Source organism: Geotrypetes seraphini, chromosome 3 (genome assembly GCF_902459505.1).
Source record: "Geotrypetes seraphini chromosome 3, aGeoSer1.1, whole genome shotgun sequence".
Lineage (NCBI taxonomy): Eukaryota > Metazoa > Chordata > Amphibia > Gymnophiona > Dermophiidae > Geotrypetes > Geotrypetes seraphini.
The window spans coordinates 318,691,960-318,712,398 of NC_047086.1; the positions used below are offsets into that span (position 1 = coordinate 318,691,960).

General features: G+C 43.5%; 2 protein-coding genes across 2 annotated transcripts in view; one reads left to right on the top strand and one right to left on the bottom strand.

The window, feature by feature from the left end:
- Positions 1 to 4,748, top strand: part of TRMT6 (tRNA methyltransferase 6) — a 52,600-nt gene extending 47,852 nt beyond the window's left edge. Inside the window, exon 11 of the mRNA XM_033938267.1 lies at positions 3,734 to 4,748. Coding sequence (XP_033794158.1) covers positions 3,734 to 3,907 — 174 coding nt within the window. The 3' untranslated portion in view covers positions 3,908 to 4,748. The remainder of the gene's footprint in view (positions 1 to 3,733) is intronic.
- Positions 4,749 to 7,266: 2,518 nt separating this feature from the next.
- The window catches only part of CHGB (chromogranin B), a 59,935-nt gene continuing 46,762 nt past the window's right edge, over positions 7,267 to 20,439 (bottom strand). The window contains exons 4-5 of the mRNA XM_033935734.1: positions 15,828 to 17,530; positions 7,267 to 7,666 (exon numbers count right to left, since the gene is read on the bottom strand). Of these exons, the coding sequence (XP_033791625.1) occupies positions 7,586 to 7,666; positions 15,828 to 17,530 (1,784 nt within the window). The 3' untranslated portion in view covers positions 7,267 to 7,585. The remainder of the gene's footprint in view (positions 7,667 to 15,827; positions 17,531 to 20,439) is intronic.

Sequence of the window (20,439 nt, forward strand, 5' to 3'; positions counted from 1 at the left end):
GTCTCGGCCCACTTCTGGATCATCGGGGCTTACAGCAGGCCTGCAAGGCATCAGGAGAGAGAGGGACAGGGTGCAGAGCCAGGCAGGGAGAGAGAGGGGACTGGGTGCAGAGCCTGGCAGGGTACTTGAATATAAGCCCCCCCCTGGTGTCAGGTATCAGAACAGGTAGAGCCACAGTTGCCATGGCACCCCTCTAAAATTTTCCCTGTCTCTCTCAATGTGATGTGTTTATATTACAATTTAGTCTAATCTTGTATTCAATCCATACCTCACTTTCATATCGAAGAAATCTATATGCTCTCTCTCAAGAGGCAATTCTGTCACGTGCATAAGCATCATTTGCATATGTTTAAAGCTGGCCAGTCTCTGTCCCCTTCCTGAAACAGAAGAGTTTTAGGGGCAGGAGCCAGTAGGCCTTGAGCTTGCACAGATGCTAGTTGTCACTCCGAGGGAGTGAGGTAAAGTAATAGATGCCTTGTGGTTGCAGTGGGTAGAGAAGGAACGAGATGCTGAATGCCATGGGATGGGGGTGAGGAAAGGGAAGGGAAGGAAAATAGGGAGAGAAAGAAATGCTGAAGGTCATGGGGGAGAGATGAGAGGGAGGGAAGGAGAGAGATGCTAGACACAATGGATGGTAGGGAAGAGTTGGTGGAGCTGAGGGGGATTGGGGGCAGAGCTTGGCACCCCCAAAACAAAAAGGCATTCCCCTCCCCCTGTGTAAGTCTGTGCCAGAACCCTGTGTATTTATAAATGATCTGGAGATGGGTGGCGAGTGAGGTGATCAAATTTGCCAATGACACAAAGTTAGTACAGCAGAGGATTGTGAAGATTTGCAGATGAAGCCTGTGAGGCTAACAGACTGAGCATCCAAATGGCAGATGCAATTAAATGTGGACCAGTGTAAAGCAATGGCACATAGTGAAAAATAATCCCAAATACAGGTACAAAATGACGGGCCTTGAGTTAGAAGTCAGCACCTAAGGAAAAGATCTTTGAGTAATCGTGGGCAGTTGTGGTAAAATAACAACTACAATGTTAGGTACTATTTGAAAACAGATTTAGAACAAAATTGAGGATATTATTATGCTTCTGTATAAGAACTGCCAAACTGGAACAGACCGAAGGTCCATCAAGCCCAGCATCCTGTTTCCAACAGTGGCTAACCCAGGTCCCAAGTAATAAAACATGTTTGATGTGACTGCACCTTGACAGTTGTGTGCAGTTCTGATGGCCCTGTCTCAAAAAGGATTTAGCAGAACTAGAAAAGGTTCAGAGGACAGCGGCAAAAAGGATTAAGGGGATGGAACACCTTCCTTAGAAGTGAACTCTAAACAGGTTAGGTCTCTCCAGCTAGTAAAAAAAAAAAAAAAGACAACTGAGGAGGGCTTTTAGTAGTTTGTGAAATCTTGGAACAGTTGAATAAAAGTTTAAAGAGCACAGATGGCCAGATGTGAAATCTTGGTGGAGAAGGGGAAAAGGCAAACTCCGGAACGTCATTTGGTTTTGGCGGCAGCGTATGTCCATGTGAGGGCTGGGGGCAGTACAGGGGTATGAGGGGCTTCTTCCCATCTCTCTAGGTCTCTCTCTGCCTCGCTCTCAGATTCTTTCAGGCAATCTATGAGGTAGCATGATTGGGCGGGGGGGGGGAGTGCGAATGGGCTGAATGGAGTGTGTATGTTGGTTGTTTTCCATCTTTTTGATTTTCTTTTCTTTTTAGACTCTTGATTAGGATTGGGGATTTTGTTTGCTTGCTTGTATTTTTGTATAATCACTAATAATAAAATCCTAAGCGTGCATGCGCACTCCTACCTGCGTGATCCGTAGCTCCGTGGCCGGCGGAATGTTAAAGGAGGCGGCGCGTACACCGCTACAACAGCCACAGCCTTCTCCCTTCCCAGAGCCAACCAACGCCATGCGTCTTCTTCCGGCCCCTCATGTCATGCTTGCGTCCCACGTCTGGGAGGAGGCAACTAGGCGCTCGCCACAGGCTAAGGGGGAGGCGTCATTCTGGCCGCGAGCAAACGGCTGGAGGGGCAGAGGACGACAGTTTGAAGTGGGCAGGCATTGAGCTGACATCAGGGAGAGAAGAAGGTGGCGGCAACAGAGCTAGGGGAAGGAAGGCCACAACCACTGCCGCTCCTTGGTTGCACGGCCTTCTCCTCTGCCTCCACTCTCCCCTCTGGGTCCGAGCACCATTGCAGCTCGCAGGAGCCGCGCTCTCATGGCGCTGGAGGCTGGTGGCGCTGCCGCAGAGAGGGGGTGGGAGGTGGCCAAAGGAAGGGGAGCAGGGTGCAGGCAGGGAACGGGAGGGAGGGAAAGAAACAGAAAGACACATAGACAGCAGCCAAGGAGAGAGAGAGAGAAAGAGACAGAAAGACACACAGACAGCAGCCAAGGAGAGAGAGAAAGAAAGAGACAGAAAGACACACAGACAGCAGCCAAGGGGAGAGAGAGAGACACACACATACAGAGCGATAGAGGGAGACAGAAAGACACACAGACAGCAGCCAAGGAGAGAGACAGACAGACACACAGACAGCGGCCAAGGAGAGAGAGAGAGAGACGCACACACAGAGAGCAACAGAGGGAGACAGAAAGACACACACACAGACAGCAGCCAAGGAGAGAGAGAGACAGAAAGACAGACACACAGAGAGTGACAGAGGGAGACAGACAGACAGACACATCTATTCTAGCACCCGTTAATGTAACGGGCTTAAAGACTAGTGAAAATTAAAAGGATAGGCGGGCGGCCCTGACATACCTGGCATCGGGGAACTGCTGCAGATTTGCTTTTGGTTTGATTTTTAGTCCTTGTGTTATGTTCCTGACTCTCTGTTTGTGACTGTGTTATGGTTGTACTGCCTGTTCCAATACAAATATTATAAAAAAATAAAAAAAAAGTTTAAAGAGCACAAAAGGATACTTCATGAAACTAATGACCAGTAAACTGACAACAAATGTTAGATTTTATTTTCTTCAGAGGGTGAGGTGAAAAGCAAGTAATTTCTTGGAATTTAAGAGGTTTTGAAAAGGTCATAAAAATGATTAGCCAAGTAGATTTGGGAGGAACATTCCTCATCCCTGGAAATGAGCTATGAGGAACGGATCTATTTATGGGGGAATCTGCTGTTTTTCAGACCTGAACTGGCTGCGATCAGAGACAGGATGCTGGTCTCGGTGGACCTTATTCTGACTCAGCATGGCTTTTCTTATGAAGGTTAAATTAAAAAAAAAAAAAATCAAATCCAAAAAACAGGGGGGGGGAGTATATTGAGAAAAACTAGCAAAAGATTTTAAAATGGTGTTGCCATGTTGAGAGGACCACTGCTGTCCAATTATAACAAGTCAGAACTAGGTTATGGGCACTGTGAAATTGAGGCTATGCCAGGCTTTTTTTTTGGGGGGGGGGGTCCTATTTCAGCATTCATTTTTGTAGATAATTTGCTTAAATTATACAAATGTTAGACTGTTTTACAATAATAGTACATAAAATATTGCAAGGTTTGCTAGTATAATATATGTGGCCTCTGTAGTACTTTTTATACAGTGCTTCTTAGTTTTACAGGGAAAATCTATCACTCCAGTTTTTTACCACTCTCTTTTGGTTGGACTATCCATTTTTTTTCCTTTGCTTCATAGCTGCACTGTACATATTGATTAGAGGACTCTGATCGGGGTAGTTTCATATGCAGGCGTGCTTTGTCACTTATTATGACATTTTGTTTTTAAGGTTTTGCCAGATCGTAGCCATCCAAAATTACTGATGAGTGGTGGTGGAGGCTACTTACTTTGTGGTATTACAGTCACCAAGGAGAATGCCAGACTAGACACTAGCGGTCTAGATGTCCAGAAGACTGAAGAACCAGCCCGTAAGAAACAAAAGGTGGAAGAGTTTCAAAGCTAATATTGGACAAACTATTTTAATTTGATTTGCAAAAAAGTACTATCCCTCACGATCTAATTGTAAGCTAATGTCTCCTGCAAGCACTGAAAAAAAGTACACATGGATGTTTGCTTAGATAGCCATCAGCCAAAGGACTGCATAGAGAAATCGGACTTGTGCCTCATGACTGTAGGTGTAAAAAGACTTGGGATCGGCCTTTCTGAATTTATATTTTTGAAGAGTTATCACTGATTCATAAAATGCTTCTGACCAAAAGGAGAAGAAAATCCTACAACTGTATATGCTTAGGGCTCCTTTTACTAAGGTGTGCTAGCGTTTTTAGCGCACGTGGGAAATTTACCGCGCGCTACGCTTCTAGAACTAACGCCAGCCCAATGCTGGCGTTAAGGTCTAGTATGCGCGGCGATGTAGCGTGCGCTATTCCGCATGTTAAAGCCCTAACGCGGCTTAGTAAAAGGAGCCCTTAGTCTTAATTATGAATATTGGAAGTTGGAATCTATTGGACTTTTGTATTGAGTAATCAGCAACTCTCTAGCCCGCACCTTTTTATCTTCCATAATGAACTTTTGTGTTCCATTCATTTCACGCAAAGAAAATTGTCCTGGTTTACAAGCCAGAGGAGGGGGGATAACAGCTGGAAACCCAAGTAGTTTTGGCGCCCATTATATTCCTGTGGGCATCTAGCGCTTGCTATTAGGGCCTCTTGATGAATTCTTCCCACCCCCTCTAAATGTGTTTGTCCATGGCTTATAGCACAACGTGCTCTAGATCAGGTATCTCAAAGTCCCTCCTTGAGGGCCGCAATCCAGTCGTGTTTTCAGGATTTCCCCAATGAATATGCATGAGATCTATTAGCATGCACTGCTTTCATTGTATGCTAATAGATCTCATGCATATTAATTGGGGAAATCCTGAAAACACGACTGGATTGCGGCCCTGAAGGAGGGTCTTTGAGATCCCTGCTCTAGGTGATTTAAATATTTTTAATGCTTTATTTTGGGGGGGAGGGGTCTTGAACTAACGTTAGTTTGAGAATTCTTAATATTTATTTTATTGCCAGCTCTACCACTTGATAAATGATCATTTATTGCAATATGATGTAAGAACAAGAAATAAGGTGTTTTGCTAGGGATTTTTTTTTTAATATTTAGACAGATTTATTTATAAATTTAAGGGCTCCTTTTACAAAGCCACGCTAGGGCCTTAACACACGGAATAGCGCATGCTAAATTGCCACGAGCAGGCGTTAGATTTTCAGCTAGCGCAGCTTTGTAAAAGGAGCCCTAAAACAGTAAACCAGGGCTATGGAGTCAGTAAAAATGTATCAACTCCAGCTTCAAAATAAAAAAACTTACAATATTATAATATATTTTGTACTTATATATTTTGGGGGGGATCAGGTTCTTTGTTCAGACTACAAATATATATATTTTGTGGTCTATTGGTCCTAGTTTTGTACAAAATAAATATCTTATGTTTCTGTAATTTAATCAAATTTCTTTTAGATGTACTGTACATAGTCGGAGTCAAAGTTGGACAGTACATAATTGAGGACTCGGAGCCAAAGATCTGGTGTACTGACTCTACAACCCTGCAGTAAATGCTGTTGGATTTGTTTTTTGCCTTATTTTACATTGCTGGTTTATCATATGTGGGCTAATAAATGTAGCAATGACCTTTTTTTTCTTCTATGTGATAATTGATATTTAGAGTCTGCTTTGCTTTACTAAAGGCTCCTTTTTACAAAGGTGCACTAGCATTTTTAGCGCACGCACCAGATTAGCGCGTGCTACCTGAAAAACTACCGCCTGTTCAAAAGGATGCGGTAGTGGCTAGTGGGCGTGGCATTTTAGTGCGCACTAAGCATGCGCTAAAACCATTAGCGCGCCTTTGTAAAAGGAGCCCTAAGACTTTTCACTTATTCTGTCTATGCATAAAGACTACAAGAGGCCTGTATCTTCAGTAACATGTATGTGAAGATAAACAACATTTTAAATTAGCTTTTAAGTCAATTGTGTTCATTTTGACCCAAAATATTTTGGGGTGCCTTTCTGGTCCATTAGTTGATAATAGTACATAGAACGGATATCCCCCATAGAAACTGGTTTAACGTAGCCAAATTCAGTTCAGAGCATGATACTGAGAGAGATCAAGCCACACAGATGTCTAATACAGTAGTCTCCAGTTAATCTGATGTAAATGGGACCAATCCATTGTCGGCTAATTCAAGAATCTGCACTATGAACTCCTCCCCTCCCCCAAGTGCTTCTTAACCCATCCACCCTCCCAAAAAGATGCAGCTCTGCTGCTCCCAGACCTACCCTTAAGTTCCTCTCCACTTACCAGCTCAACTGCAGCCAAGGGAATGGGGGTCATTGGTTCCCTATGGCCGGCAGAGACTCTCAAGCCCCACCAGCCATAGCAGAGGCACCAATGCTGCATTATGTGGGCTCCAAGGCCCTGAGTGGGGAGAAACTTTAAGGGAGTGTCTAGGAGCAGTAGAGCCGCATCTGTTGGGGAGGGGGGGGGGGGTTCTGGTGGTGTGGGAGGGAGAGTAAGCGGAGCCCAGTGATCTGTCGGTTAATCCAGAGGGTTGGACATCTGACGGTCAATTAATTGAGACTCTACTGTACTAGATTAATTTCTTTAGCGCACACTTCTTGTGTGTTTTTATACACCTGACAGAGTATCCCTATGGCATTCTAAACATGCTAAACAGAAAATCTGGTTTCATGTTTTAGTCCACAAAAACGACAGAAAATGTCCTCAATGTTCCACAAAAAAATGTTCCACAGAAACTGAAAAACAAAAGGTGGAACCGATGTTCTGGATAAAATAAGTATATTCCAACCTGTAAAAATGTAAAAAAATATATCAATTTGGCAAATAGTAAAAGCTGGCGAGCTTAGGTAGATCTCTGCAGATTGTTGCTGCATAAGCTTTCCAGCTTTACCATTTGCTAAATTGCTATATATTTTTTAATTTTTACATGTTGGAATAAACTTATTTTATCCATAACATCGGTTCCACTTTTTCTTTTTCATATTTTAGTCCAACAGAAAAAAAACTAAACTCAGTCGGCAAAAGAGGGGAAGGGCTTGAGTATGGGCATAGCTACCATTGAGCAAGCCCTTGACTGCCGGCTGCTTCACCAAAAGATATGTTCTTGATTTTTTTAAGTAGCTGCTGAGCAGCAGGAGTTTGTATCCTCATTCCCGCTGCTCTGCTTGTCCTGTTGGCTCCAAGCACTGATGAAATCAGACAGTAAAGTATTTCTGTATCATATAAAACAGAAGCATATAACTCTTAGGCAAATCGTTACAATCCAAGCAGAGAGCCAGGAGAAAGGAGGATTTGGTTCAAGACTGATTTAGTTTATTATTTCAAACTCGAGACACAATTCTTTCTGAAGAAGGAAAACACAATGATTTTCACAAGCATATGAAAATATCTGCTCTTATGTGTACATTTACAGGCTAAATGTCATGCTATTCAAATGTCGGTGGCACAGTTTCAATCTGCAGCCAGGTCCAATGGTGTAAAACGCTATAATTGATATACAAACGGCATTTCTTGCACTTTGTCAAGCAACACGCAGCTGTAATGAGTGGATCAGGAAAGGTAGAGATTGTAAGCATTTAAAGCTGGATAAAAGGAAAGCTATGGTGCAGACAACCTTCAGCCCTTTCTGTTACTGAGTTTCTCAGCTATTTTCTGCAGCTCCAAATCCATTGCTGCCAGGTTCTCAAGTTCTTTCTCCTGTGGCAAGAAAAAGAAGATATTCGTAGTGGGAGTTTTGTCTTTGATGCTAAATGAGTTTCTGTTAACTTTTATCATAAAAATGTTGAATAAAAGCATAGGAAATGGGCCAAAAGTCACCCTGGACATATTCCTTTTTTTTAGAGGATTGTCTGGGCTCCCAGACAGACTTTCCAAAACCCGGTATTTGTCTGGGTTTTGGAAAGCTCCAACAAGCTCCAGCCACATCTCAAGGGTCTCTGAGCGTGTGCGGGTGATGTCTCACACATCTGTGCATGCTCCTGACCCTACATACGCGGCTGGAGCTCGTCCGGAAGAAGAGAGGAGACTTTGTAGGGGCAGGAGGCGGAACAGGGCAGGGTCAAGTATTTGGGGTTTCCCAGAGAAAAATATGGTATCCCTAGCTACTAGGACTGACCATAATATCTACAGCTAGACCAGGGGTGGGCAACTCCGGTCCTTGAGGGCCGGAATCCAGTCGGATTTTCAGGATTTCCCCAATGACTATGCATTGAAAGCAGTGCATGCAAATAGATCTCATGCATAGTCATTGGGGAAATCCTGAAAACCCAACTGGATTCCGGCCCTCGAGGACCGGAGTTGCCCACCCCTGAGCTAGACCGATATGTACTGTTTCACGCAGATATTTGGGAGGTGGGAAAGGGTCAGTGGTCAGTTTAGGTACCTTTTTGGACCTTATTCGTTTTAAAAACAGGTCTAGCACAAAAACATCAAAATTCTGCCTCAGACATTTGATTATTAATGTAAAACATCCAAGTGCTAAGCCTGCCCTAATCGTGCCCAAAACACACCTCTTAACACACACCCTTAAGATTTAGATGCACTGGAAACAAATCAACTAGAAAGACGTCTAAAAAGTTAGTTTCGAAAATGCCCACTTGGACGTTTTGGCTAATAAGAAGTCAAAGTGCCGGTTTATGCTGTCTTTTGAACGTCTGTCAGGAGTAGGGAACTCCAGTCCTCAAGAGCCGTATTCCAGTCGGGTTTTCAGGATTTCCCCAATGAATATGCATGGGATCTATTTGCATGCACTGCTTTCAATGCATATTCATTGGGGAAATCCTGAAAACCCGACTGGAATTCGGCTCTTTGAGGACCGGAGTTCCCTACCCCTGGTCTATGTAAAATGAGCCCCATAGTGCACATCCACCAACTTAATTCTTGTGCATTCTCTATTAGCATATCTTAAAATTTCTCACATGCTGTTAATACATTTGCAAAATTAAGAGGAAAAGCCTGAAAACCATCCAGCAAGGACAACAGAAACTGGCTCTGGGTTATTGTAATCTTTGGCAGTATGAAGGGAAGGGAAAATATACCGATTCACAGCCCCTGACAAACTTTCTGTACTTACAAACATAACCTGCAGTACTGTGTGAAAATTTGTCTTAGTTACACATATCTAAAAAATTTTTTCTCTGCTGCCTTCCTACATTATAAATTCCTTACTGCTGTATTTTGTTCTTTTGTACTACATGTCAATCTGTCCCTCTAGCACTGCAATCCTTCACTTTGCATTTTGCAATATCTCGCATTCTGCCCACAGAATTCATTTCCTATTCTGCTATATCTCAAATCTTCATTTCATGAATTTCTTCTACCTAGAGATGACTCAAAATATCCAAGTTATCACTATTCATTTCTCTCTCCATAATTCAAGCATTTTCCCCAACAGGCAGGGCTTATGGGATCATGATTTAATTTAAAAAAAAAAAAAAATTGTTTTTGCATTGCTGTAAAAAAAATCCAAAAAACATTGGTGTACATAAAACTGATTTTTTTTTTTCCCCAGAATTTTCAAAGGTTTCCTAGTAGCTGCATTTTCATTTTGAAAGTGCATGCTTCAATAAAACAGTGGTAGAGTTAAGTACAGGCTTATGTTGAATAAGCTGCAAGTATTTCTGGAAAGTTTTGTTGTGCTTCATTAGAGCAGTGTTTTTCAACCGCTGTTCCGCGGCACACTAGTGTGCCGCGAGATGTTGCCTGGTGTGCCGCAGGGCCGCCGGGCCCGGAGCTGACAGGGGGCCCGAGGCAGGGGCGCCAGTAGCTCGCCAAGGCAAAGTGAGTCGATCACCCAGGACTCACTTTGTCTTGGCGATCTAATCTATCGAGCCGATAAGTCTTCTTCTCCCCGACGTCAATTCTGCAGTCGGAGAGGAAGTTCGGGCCAGCCAATCGCTGCCTGGCTGGGCGGAACTTCCTCTCCGATTGCAGAATTGACGTCAGGGAGAGCATGCGTCGGCGTCGGCTTTGGGGCCTGTTATCCATTGGTGGGTCCTGTTCCCCGATGGCAGCGGCAGTGGCAGTGGCTTGGGGAACGGCAGGGAGAAAGAAAGAAAGGGGGCAGGCAGGGAAACAAGGAAAGAAGAGAAACAGAAAAAAAGAAAGAAAGGTCAGGGAGAGAGGAAGAAAAAGTTGGGGGAGGGAATGAGGTGTGGAGGAGAGAAAGCATACAGGCTGATAGAAGGGAAGAAAGATTGGATGCACAGTCAGAAGAAGAAAGTGCAACCAGAAATCACCAGACAAGGTAGGAAAAATGATTTTATTTTAAATTTAGCAAAGTGGAGGCAGTATTACCACAGTTTTCAAAGGAATTTGCCCAAATAACTTAATAGTTAACTGGGTAAATTCCCAGAGATGAAAACTTCCCTTCACTTACTATGCACAGTTCTGAATTTATATCTGCTGTCTATATTTTACAATATGGTCACCTTATACTAAACCGCAATAGTGGTTTTTAGCGCAGGGAGCCTATGAGCGTCAAGAGCAGCGCTGGACATTCAGCGCAGCTCCCTGCGCTAAAAACTGCTATTGTGGTTTAATAAAAAGGATGGAGGGTATATTTGTCTATTTTTGTATGCTATAAAAACCAAATACAGAGAGAGACTGAGAGCTGTTGACGAAGAGCTACGTGTGTCTTTCTTCGATTCCAGCCAGAATATCAGCTTTGTGTTCAGCCAAACAGGCCCAGGTTTCACACTGAATAAAGTATTTTATAATTTTTATAATTTTTATTTCGTAATAAAGTAATTATAAAATACTTTCTTTGTGTTTATTTGATTCCTATTCAAGAGAATTACTTTATATATAGTCAATATAGGCAGAGAGTTAAATTTTTTAACATTTTCTAATGGTGGTGTGCCTCGTGATTTTTTTTCATGAAACAAGTGTGCCTTTGCCCAAAAAAGGTTGAAAAACACTGCATTAGAGATTGACCTGTTTCAAATCAAAATGAACTGTTCTGGACATAGTACAACATTTTATAAAAAAAATAAAAAATATGAAAAGTTTCAGAGCTTGATCAAGCTTAGTGACAGTGCTGCACACTGCCAGGTGAATGTCATAGATTCAATTGCTGGGTTCAGCTTCTGTTCCCTAAGATAGTTGTCAGTGCTGTGGAAAGAGCATTAATGATCTTTGGGAGTGAGGGGGTTGGGTGTCGGGTCAAAAGCGCGCCGGGACAAAGGCACGAGCAGACAATTGAGTGCAACGCGGAGGCGCGCACCAAAGAAAATTACTGTTTTTAGGGCTCCAACGGGGGGAGCGTGGGGGGGGGGGACCCCCCACTTTACTTAATACAAATCGCGTTGTGGGGGGTTTGGGGGTTGTAACCCCCCAAATTTTACTGAAAACTTCACTTTTTCCCTGTTTTTAGGGAAAAAGTTAAGTTTACAGTAAAATGTGGGAGGTTACAACCACCCACACCGCCGGCACAATTTGTAGTAAGTAAACTGGGGGTGCTCCCCAACAAAACCCCCCGTCGGAGCCCCTAAAAACAGTAATTTTCTTCAGCGCGCGCCTCCATCTTGCGCTCAGTTGTCGGCGCGCGCCTTTGTCTTCCGCATTGTCTATGAACCAGGGGGGTGGGGGATGAAATCTCTGCCATTGGCCAGTGTATGCTAGGTTCCATGTATATTAGGCTGTAGGGAAGGGCACTGGATAATGATATTTCCTGCTGTTGACAAAAAAAAAATTGGCATGGTTTTGTTTGCAAATGATGACCCCACCTCCCCAGAACACCCCCCCCCCAATTCTTTTTGGCCCTTCCCCTGCAACCATCCCTTCTGACCCCACTTCTCCATGAAACACCTCCCCCCTCTATAGTATATATGCCCCCCAAGTCTACTTCAATTTCTGGTGAAAGTTCATGGCCGCCATATTGGATGTGGCTGCAGCTATGTGCAGTAACAGATGGCATCACTTTTGCCCTGATGGACCACCAGGGACTGAGGTAGGCCTGGAGGCCCTATGGGAGGGGGGGAAGTTCTGTGAGGGGAAAATCAAAAGGTATACCTGCAGAGGAAGGGATCGGATCAAGGGGGCAGAGGCTGCAGGAAGGGGGACAGAAATTTTTTGTTTTGTGTCATCTGTGACAACACAAGTGGGGAGCCTCCAAACAAAATAGACATTCTTCCAAAAGGTTACAAGTCCAGAAGAACATTTTCCGGCTGCCTATCCCTACTGGGCTCCAGACAAAGCTTGACCAAAGACCATTATTCACTGGCTGGAATGAGGGAGGAAATATTATAAAATAAAGAAAAAGTGTGGATTAAAGCTCTTAATGGTACACTTTATGTTAAGTCCAGCTCGGAGATTTAATTTCAGCGGAGGAGGTAGAGGGGGATGGGGGAGAGCCACTCGATTCTGGGGTAGGCCAGGGCTGAAGAGAGAGACAGCCTACACCACCGGATCCTGCTGGGGGAGGGGGGGTTGGACCAAAGCACCTGCAGGAGGGGGGAGAGAAAAAGAAGCATCTGCGGGAGGGGGGTGGAGGGAGGTAGAGAGAAAGAAAGAAAGAGAAGTACCTGCCAAGAGGGTTGGAGGTATGGAAGGAGAGAGAAGTATCTGCAGGAGGGTGGTTGGAGAGAGGGAGAGGTGCGAGATGGAGAAGCACCCACAGGGGAGAGGAGTTGGAGGGAGAGATAGAAGCACTAAAAGGGTACAGAGGATGGGAAGGGGAACTAAGGGGTGAAAGGTGGGGGGATAGGGTGGGGCGAAGCTGGGGGTGAGGTAAGGGTGGGGCAGGATGAGATGGGGTGGGATCATGTTTCCTCGTTTTTGACTTCACAAATATAACCCTAAAGAAAAGGAATATGGGTGAGTTAAAGGATTAGATCATATGGGAGTCCTTTTGCTGAGCTGTAGGAAAAAGTGGACTTAGCATGACCTTAAGCAGGGTTTTCCCAGTGGCGTAGCGAGGGTGAGAGGCACCTGGGTGGCACTCTCATCTCTGCCCCCCCCCCCCCACTCCTTCCCTGCTCCTGCCTACCACACGCACCCCCTTCCCTTCCCCCGTACCTCTCATTGAAGTTGTTGCAGCAGTCCACAACATACTCCTTGTGACCTCATCAGCTCTCCCTCTGACATCACTTCCTATGCGTGGCACCCAGAAGTGACATCAGCAGGAGAGCTGACGGGGTCGCAAAGAGCACGTTGACCACCGTGAACAACTTCAACTAGAGATACGGGGGAAGGGAAAGGGGCGCACACGTGGAGGGGAGGAATGGGAAGAGGCGGGGGGGCAGAGGAGGATGGGTACTGGTGCCCCCATCAACATGGAGCCCAGAGCATACAGCCCCCCCCCCCCCCCCACTACTATGCCACTGGTTTTTCCTATGCACTAAGGCCAATGTTACTGCAGCTGTAACAATGCCTCTTTTCTATTTTATGTATTAATGGCCATGTGCTAATGTTACTATTCATAGGCATTTTTACGGTTGAAAGGGAATAAAACCACAGAGCGTTTTATTACTGCCACGCTATTCTGAGGCTTTTTTTCTCCACCCTGGTGTGTTTGTAGTATTGATCATTATACGCTTGCTCTGTGGTTTTATTCTCTTTCAGCCATAAAAGTGCCTACAAGTAGTAACAGTTAATTTGTTAAAACCCTTATTTTATGCATGTGCTAATGTTGCCATTAGTACATAGCTGTATTGTTTAAATTAACGCATGAGCACTTTACGCCACTCATTTTGTAGGTGGTAAGGGCTCAAGTGGTATCCATTCACTAACTGTTTAGCACACGGTAATGTAGCTGTACTAACTGGTTAGCAGAACAGAACCAAATTTCCACCCATGATATATAGGGCTACCAGGCGTCCGGATTTCCACGGACGTCCTCCTTTTTGAGGACATGGCCGGGGGTACGATCAGTTTTTCAAAACCTGGTACTTTGGGTTTTGAAAAGCTTCCTCCACATCGCGTCGGACATGAGGCGCGGATGCCCTCCTGTCCAATCAGAGCAGGCAGCAGTGGGCGGGACTGGGGCAGGGCTAGGGTGGGATTGGGGGCGGGATAATTGGGCAGGGATGGGTGGAACTTGGCGGGCCTGGGGGTGGATCTAGGGGTCCAGATTTTACTCATGTAAAATCTGGCAACCCTAATGATATACTCCCTCAAACCATTTTTGAAAAATTTAGTATGCAGTTAGTATGCACTGATTTCAGATGTATTGCAGGATACCTGAGCGTGTCCCACAGTACTCCTATTTTTGTTGCTGTGTTAGGGTGCATTAGTACCTAACGCAGCTTAGTACAAGGGCCCCACAGAGCAGTGCCTCTGTAGCACTTGATCAGGCTGTGAGATCGTGATCCTCAATTATTCCCACTTTACACATCACTTTTGTTTATATACTAATTCCAAAAAGTTTTCAGATTTATTTTCTCCCTGTTTACTTTTTATTTTATTCCTCCCTCCTCCTCCCCACCCAGAATGTTTTCCCAAGCGACTGAAATCCTACTTTCAGGTTGAGGCTTCAATGAGGCATTTTTTTTTCAGCAACCGAACCCTTTAACATCGTTCAGAGTCACCCCTGCAAAAACAGATTGCCTTCTGCCTTGCGGCCCCAATAAAGTTTAAGGCCCGGATTCTGTAAATGGCGTCGTTATCGGCCATGTAAAAAAAAGACAGCTGACTGCATGTCAATCAAGCAACGGCGCCATTTACAGAATTGCAGCTACGTGAAAGGTAGGCACCGGAAATGTAGGCCATGGCTTTAAAGGCCTACATTTCACCAGAACTGTGCCTCCAGAGGCTCCTTAGGACACCTTACGCCACTTCTGGTGTTAACCACGCCTACAGTGACATTAGGTATCATAAAGAACCTCCATAGGCGGGATAACAGAGGCATTTTTGGAGGTGCCCTTATGCACCTCTGTTTTGGGGTTGTTGGTTGTTTTTTTTAAACAGCGCAGCCAATTAGTGTGCTGATTAAACCAATTAAACCCAATTAAGTTAAACAGGAGAGGGGGCCTATCGCCACTTAACTTCAGGTACCGTTTTTAGAATCGGGCCCTAACTAGCCAGAAATGGCTCCTGGCCAGTTACTGTAAATTGCTTCTTTGGGGCTAACTGCTCATTTTCAGCGACATGTGAAATGTCTAATTAGCACCTTATGCAAAACTGGTCATTTGGGGGGGTGGCTCTGGGACAGAGTTTGCCCTTGGCTGGTTCAGTGCTGATATTCAGCACTGAATCAGCCAAGATAACTGCTTAAATAGGACCACATAAAAATCAGTCCTATCTTTATGCGATTTGCCAAACCTGGTTAAGTGCTGAATATCACACTTAACTGGCTATGGTTTTGCCGGCTCCGTAAACCTAGAAATTCAATACTGGATCCCAGTCAGGCCCAGTATTACATCTCTGGGCATGAAGCCACTGGCAGTCAGCAGTGGCATAGCGAGGGGCAGTGGCTCCCTGCATTCTTCCCTGCCCGAGCCCTACCCCCTGCACTCTTCCTCGCATACCTCTTCAAAAATCTTCACTGGCAACAAGCAGCATCTCCTACCTGCTGCTTGCACAGGCCTCGGCTCTCCCTCTGATATTACTTCCTGTCCTGTGACCAGGAAGAGATGTCAGAAGGAGGGCTGAGGCTGGTGTGAGCAGCAAGTGGGAGACGCTGCTTGCTGCCGGTGAACATTTTGGATGAGGTGGGTGGGCAATGAGGAGGAGAGGTGTCAGCATCCCCTGCCAAGATGGTGCCTGGAGCAGTCCTTCCCCTCTGCCCCCCCCCCCTTTGCTACGCCACTGGCAGTCTGCCAAATATTAAGTGCCATTGGCTGTCAACCCCCAGTTTTTAACCTCAATAATCCTTACTACTTTTACTAAAAGCTGAAGTTAGTAACAAATGCACATCTACCTCTTCTTCTGCCAGTGGCCTCTGACTGAAAATGCGTCTTTCATTCTGCATTGCATGTCGTTTTTTAATTTCTTCATCAGAGTTGTAAAAGTCTGGAAATTCAGCGGATTTTTTCTTGTAGTTTAGGAGCTGTGCCAGTTCGTCCATTTTGCCATACTGTCTTTTCATATCAAATTTGTGGATTCTAGAAGGATTCAGCTTCTCAACAAGGCCTGGATTCACGTGTCCCCTAAATTGTCTTTTGTCCCACCAATCATAGTCTGTGTATTCTGGAAATAAGTTTTCCATATGTGGGTTGTGCTTGTTTTCTTCATCACTATTCACATTATGATCATTTACCCTGTCCTTTTTTTCATAGTGCCTGGTTTTCCACCTTAGGTATTCATTATAAGGATTATATGGACCCATCGATCTTCCATCACTCTCTTCAATATATTGTCTGCTATAGCCTTCCTTATTTTTATGTCTTATTTCCTCTTTGCTTTCATCATCTTCAGTGTGCTGTTTCCGGTTTTCATTGTCTCTACTTTCCGTTTCTTCTTCAGAGTTGTCAGTATGATGCCTTTTCGCCTCACCCTCGTAATATCTTTTTTCCCATTGCCTGTCAGATTCTTCCCCCTCACTTTTTTCACCATTGTGTTGATCTTTACTGTAGTGCCTTTTCTCTCCTCTGCTCTCCTCAGCTTGGTATTTTTCAATGTTTTCCTCACTCTCTTCACCATGATGCTTCTTTTCTTCATAATGGTGCCCCACTTCTCCACTTTCCGTATTGTAGTGCCTCTTTCTTTCTCTTTCTTCTTCATTTTCTTCAAAGTGATGCCTTTTCTCTCTTTCTTCCTCACTCCCCCTTCCAGAGTGTTTCTTTTCTTTCTCTTCTTCAGAACTACGACTTCCATAGTAATTTATTTTCTTGTCATGATGAATCTTCTCTTCCTTGAAGTGCGACTCCTCTTCCTCTGACTCATCAGATTCTTCATCTCTGTCTCTTTTTTCTTCATGATGATTTCTCTTCTCCTCAGTTTGCTTTCTATGATAGTGTCTTGGCTTGTAATTTTGCTTTTCTGGCTCTCCCGATTCTTTACTTTCTTCTGATTTCTCAACAAAGTGAGAGCCATGACGCTTAAATGTATGATGGTGTTCTTCAAGACTTTGCTCCTCACTGTCACTTTCATGACTCTCATGGCTGTTTATTTTTTCCTCAGAACGCCTGTGATCAGTAAATTGTTTCTTATTTTCATCTTTATCAAAAATCTCCTTCATATCTTTAGCAGCAAAATGGGATCTTTCCGTAGAAAAGTTGTGCTCTGCAGCCTCAGGCTCTTCGTTTTGATGCCTTTTCTCCTCCTCTTTTTCTTCACTTTGATAGATTTTACTGTACCTGTCTTCCTCGTCCTCCTCTTTTTCTACCTTCTCTTCGCTCCTTTTCTCAGAATGTTGCTTTTTTCCCCACTCCTGGTTTTGGGCTTCATGAGAATACCCTTCTTTTCCTGAGATATGTTTAAGATCTTCCTTACTGTCTTCCTTTTGATGTTGTTTATCCTCAGTTCCTTCCCCATGTCTTTTAATTTCTTCTTGATTTTGGTGCTCTTCTGGTTCTGTTTTCATGTACTGAGGTGGTTCAGTATCTTCTGGTTCTTTCTGATGCCTTTTTTCATATTCTACAATTTCACCACCATTCTTTTCTTCTTGATCATGTTTTCCATCTGAAATAACATTTTACATTATTAGACATGCAATGATACAGTTTTATACCTTTTTGAAATTAAGACAAAATACTCTATTGACAAGCTGAGATCAAATCAAAGACCTGTTAGATTGATTGATGTATAAAGCATTCCCTTGAAGAGTTTAGAAAGCAAGATGAAATGTTTACTTTCTGCTTAATCTTACTATTCTGATATATCGCTTCTTGTTTGGCATCAAATATTGCAGCTGTCACTAATCCTTCACAGCTGTTCTACTAGACTTACATCTACACATGTGGAAGGAACAAGCAGGCCTCACAGGTGCTTTCATTTTGTGAAACTTTAATCAAGCTGGCATATAATTAATTTTGGAAACTGTTATTTTTGGTATTAAAATGGTTCACAGTCATTCGCGCGCAGGACAAAGCCGCGCCAACATTTGAGCCCAGACAATTAGGCGCAAGACTACAGTGTGCCGCCAGAAAAGTTAATTTTAAAGAGCTCCGATGGGGGATGTGAGGGGGAAAACCCCCCCCCAGTTTACTTAATAGTGTTTGCGCTGCTGTTGGGGGGGGTTGGAACCCCCCATTATAGAGGAAACCTAACTTTTTCCTGATTTTTTTTAGGAAAAAGTTGTTTTCTGTATAATGTGGGGGGTTGCACCTCCCCCCCCCCCGTATGTCAGCGCAAACAGTATTAAGTAAAGTGGGGGAGGTTCCCCCCATACCCCCTGTCAGAGCTCTTTAAAATTAACTTTTACAGCAGCGCGCTGGAGTCTTGCGCACAATTATCTGGGCCAAAATGTCAGCGCGGCTATGTCCAGCGCACTTTTGTTCCGTCACCATTAAAACAGTTACCAGCTGTTAGCTTCTTTCTCATACATCTCATCAGAATCAATTGTATCCCAATTGGCTAGGTAGACAGCGGTCGGCCACTTACCACTGACTACAATCGGGACGCCATTTGCAGATTCCGGGCCTAAATGTCCATCTTCCTTTATGCATAAGCTTATGTCCATATGTAATATTGGTATGGTTAGGGCCTAATACGTCATGTTTTAAAGAATTGTTAGCCCAGAAGCAGGCATATGCTGAAAAGTGGCTGTGTAAGAATCTCCAGTGCCAATAAAACCATGTACTGGTGTGCATTTACAGTCTATTACATCTGACCTCCCTCGAATCTACAAACCAGGTTGTACTTGTTTATTCTAATGAAAAACAAAGCTGACAGGACAATGTGATATCTTATGGCAAAACTAACAATATGGTTTGTATTTATTAGGGACTTGGTTCTAGATTTAAAATAACTTAGTAAGCACCGTTCTATACGGGTCTTGGAAATATTTATGGTCAGATATTATTGTCCAACCTTGGCACACAGATAATCATAATGGGTGCAAATTTATGACTATGTCACAATTTAGGCACCTCATACTAAATGATGAGTGTTAATTCTATAACAAAATTTGGGAACCAAGATTTCATTATAAAGCTTAAAGGGTCATGGACTTGATAGACTATCTTTCTATGGTACAACCAAAGTGGTTTACCTATTATAGGCAAGTTCTTTCTCTGCCCTTACTAGGCTCACACTCTAAATTTTTTGTTGATTTCTTTTGTACCTGGGCAATGGAAGGTTAGATGAATTGCTCAGGGTCACAAGGACCTAGAGTGAGAATTGAGCCCAGTTCCCTAGGCTCTCAGCCTACTACGCTAACCATTTGGCCTCTCCTTTACTCCTAAATACTAATATGGTTAGACATCAACGCAGACTTAAAATGACAGAAGTCCATCTGATTTATGGCCTTAAAAAAATATGATCATGCAAATCCTAACTATCAAAAGCTCCATTGGTTGCCATTCGAGGCTAATGTTTTGTTTAAATTTGGTTGTATTTGTTTTAAAGCTTTATTTGGACGGATTCCAACCTACCTCTCTTCCCACTTTGAATGCTATAATTAAAATAAGAATACACAAAGAACCTGCTGGTTTATGTTTTCATCAGTAAAAGCATGTCGCAACAAGAGATTTTTGGGAAAAACCTTTGCATTTCAGGCAAGTGTAATGAATTCATGTTGGAATGCTCTTATTTCTCAAGCTCAGTCTTATTATCTATTTCGAAAAATTCTTAAAACCTATTTGTTTGAGAAATACTCGATCTAATTGTAATTTGTATTTTTCCGAGAAACATTTGATGCCTATGATTGTAATTCATTGTTTGTTCAGCCTTTTTTGTTGTGAACTGCCTTGAAGTGAAGGTTGGGTGGTATATAAAAAAGTAAATTATTATTATTACATGTAGGCACACCCACTTACACCAATACAATAGCAAGTGCACTTGGGCACACCTAAATGTGGCAATTTTGGCAAGTACCTTACAGTAAGTTACATGCATAATTGTTGATTTTGCCTTGACCCTATCCATGCTTCTCCCCTCTGAAAGCATCCTTTCACACTAACCTCCCCCCCATACAAAGCTGCGTTATGCCTTTATTACCACCAACCAGGGCGGTATTAGCTCTGACACTCATAGAATTCCTATGAGCGTTGGAGCTAGTACTGCCGCAGCCAGCGATAAAACAGCCTAATACGGCTTTGTAAAAGGGGGTGGTAAGCAAATGATGTGCATCATTTATAGAACAATACTGAACATTCAGGTAGCACTTACCCACATAAATACTAGTATTCTATAAATTTGCACACACGACCACATTCATTTAGGCGCCCTGTTATAGAATGAGAGATTTGTGTGGTGGTCAATAACTTCCTGAGTGCCTTCAAGAAGCCCATCAAATTGCCCCCTCCGAGCCGTGTGTCCTGAGGTGTAAAGGTCTGTAGAAATCATTATCATTGCTTCTAGAGCTGTACCTTAAAACATATTTTACTATTTGGCCAAAATAGAATCACAACAATTATTATTCAGTCAAA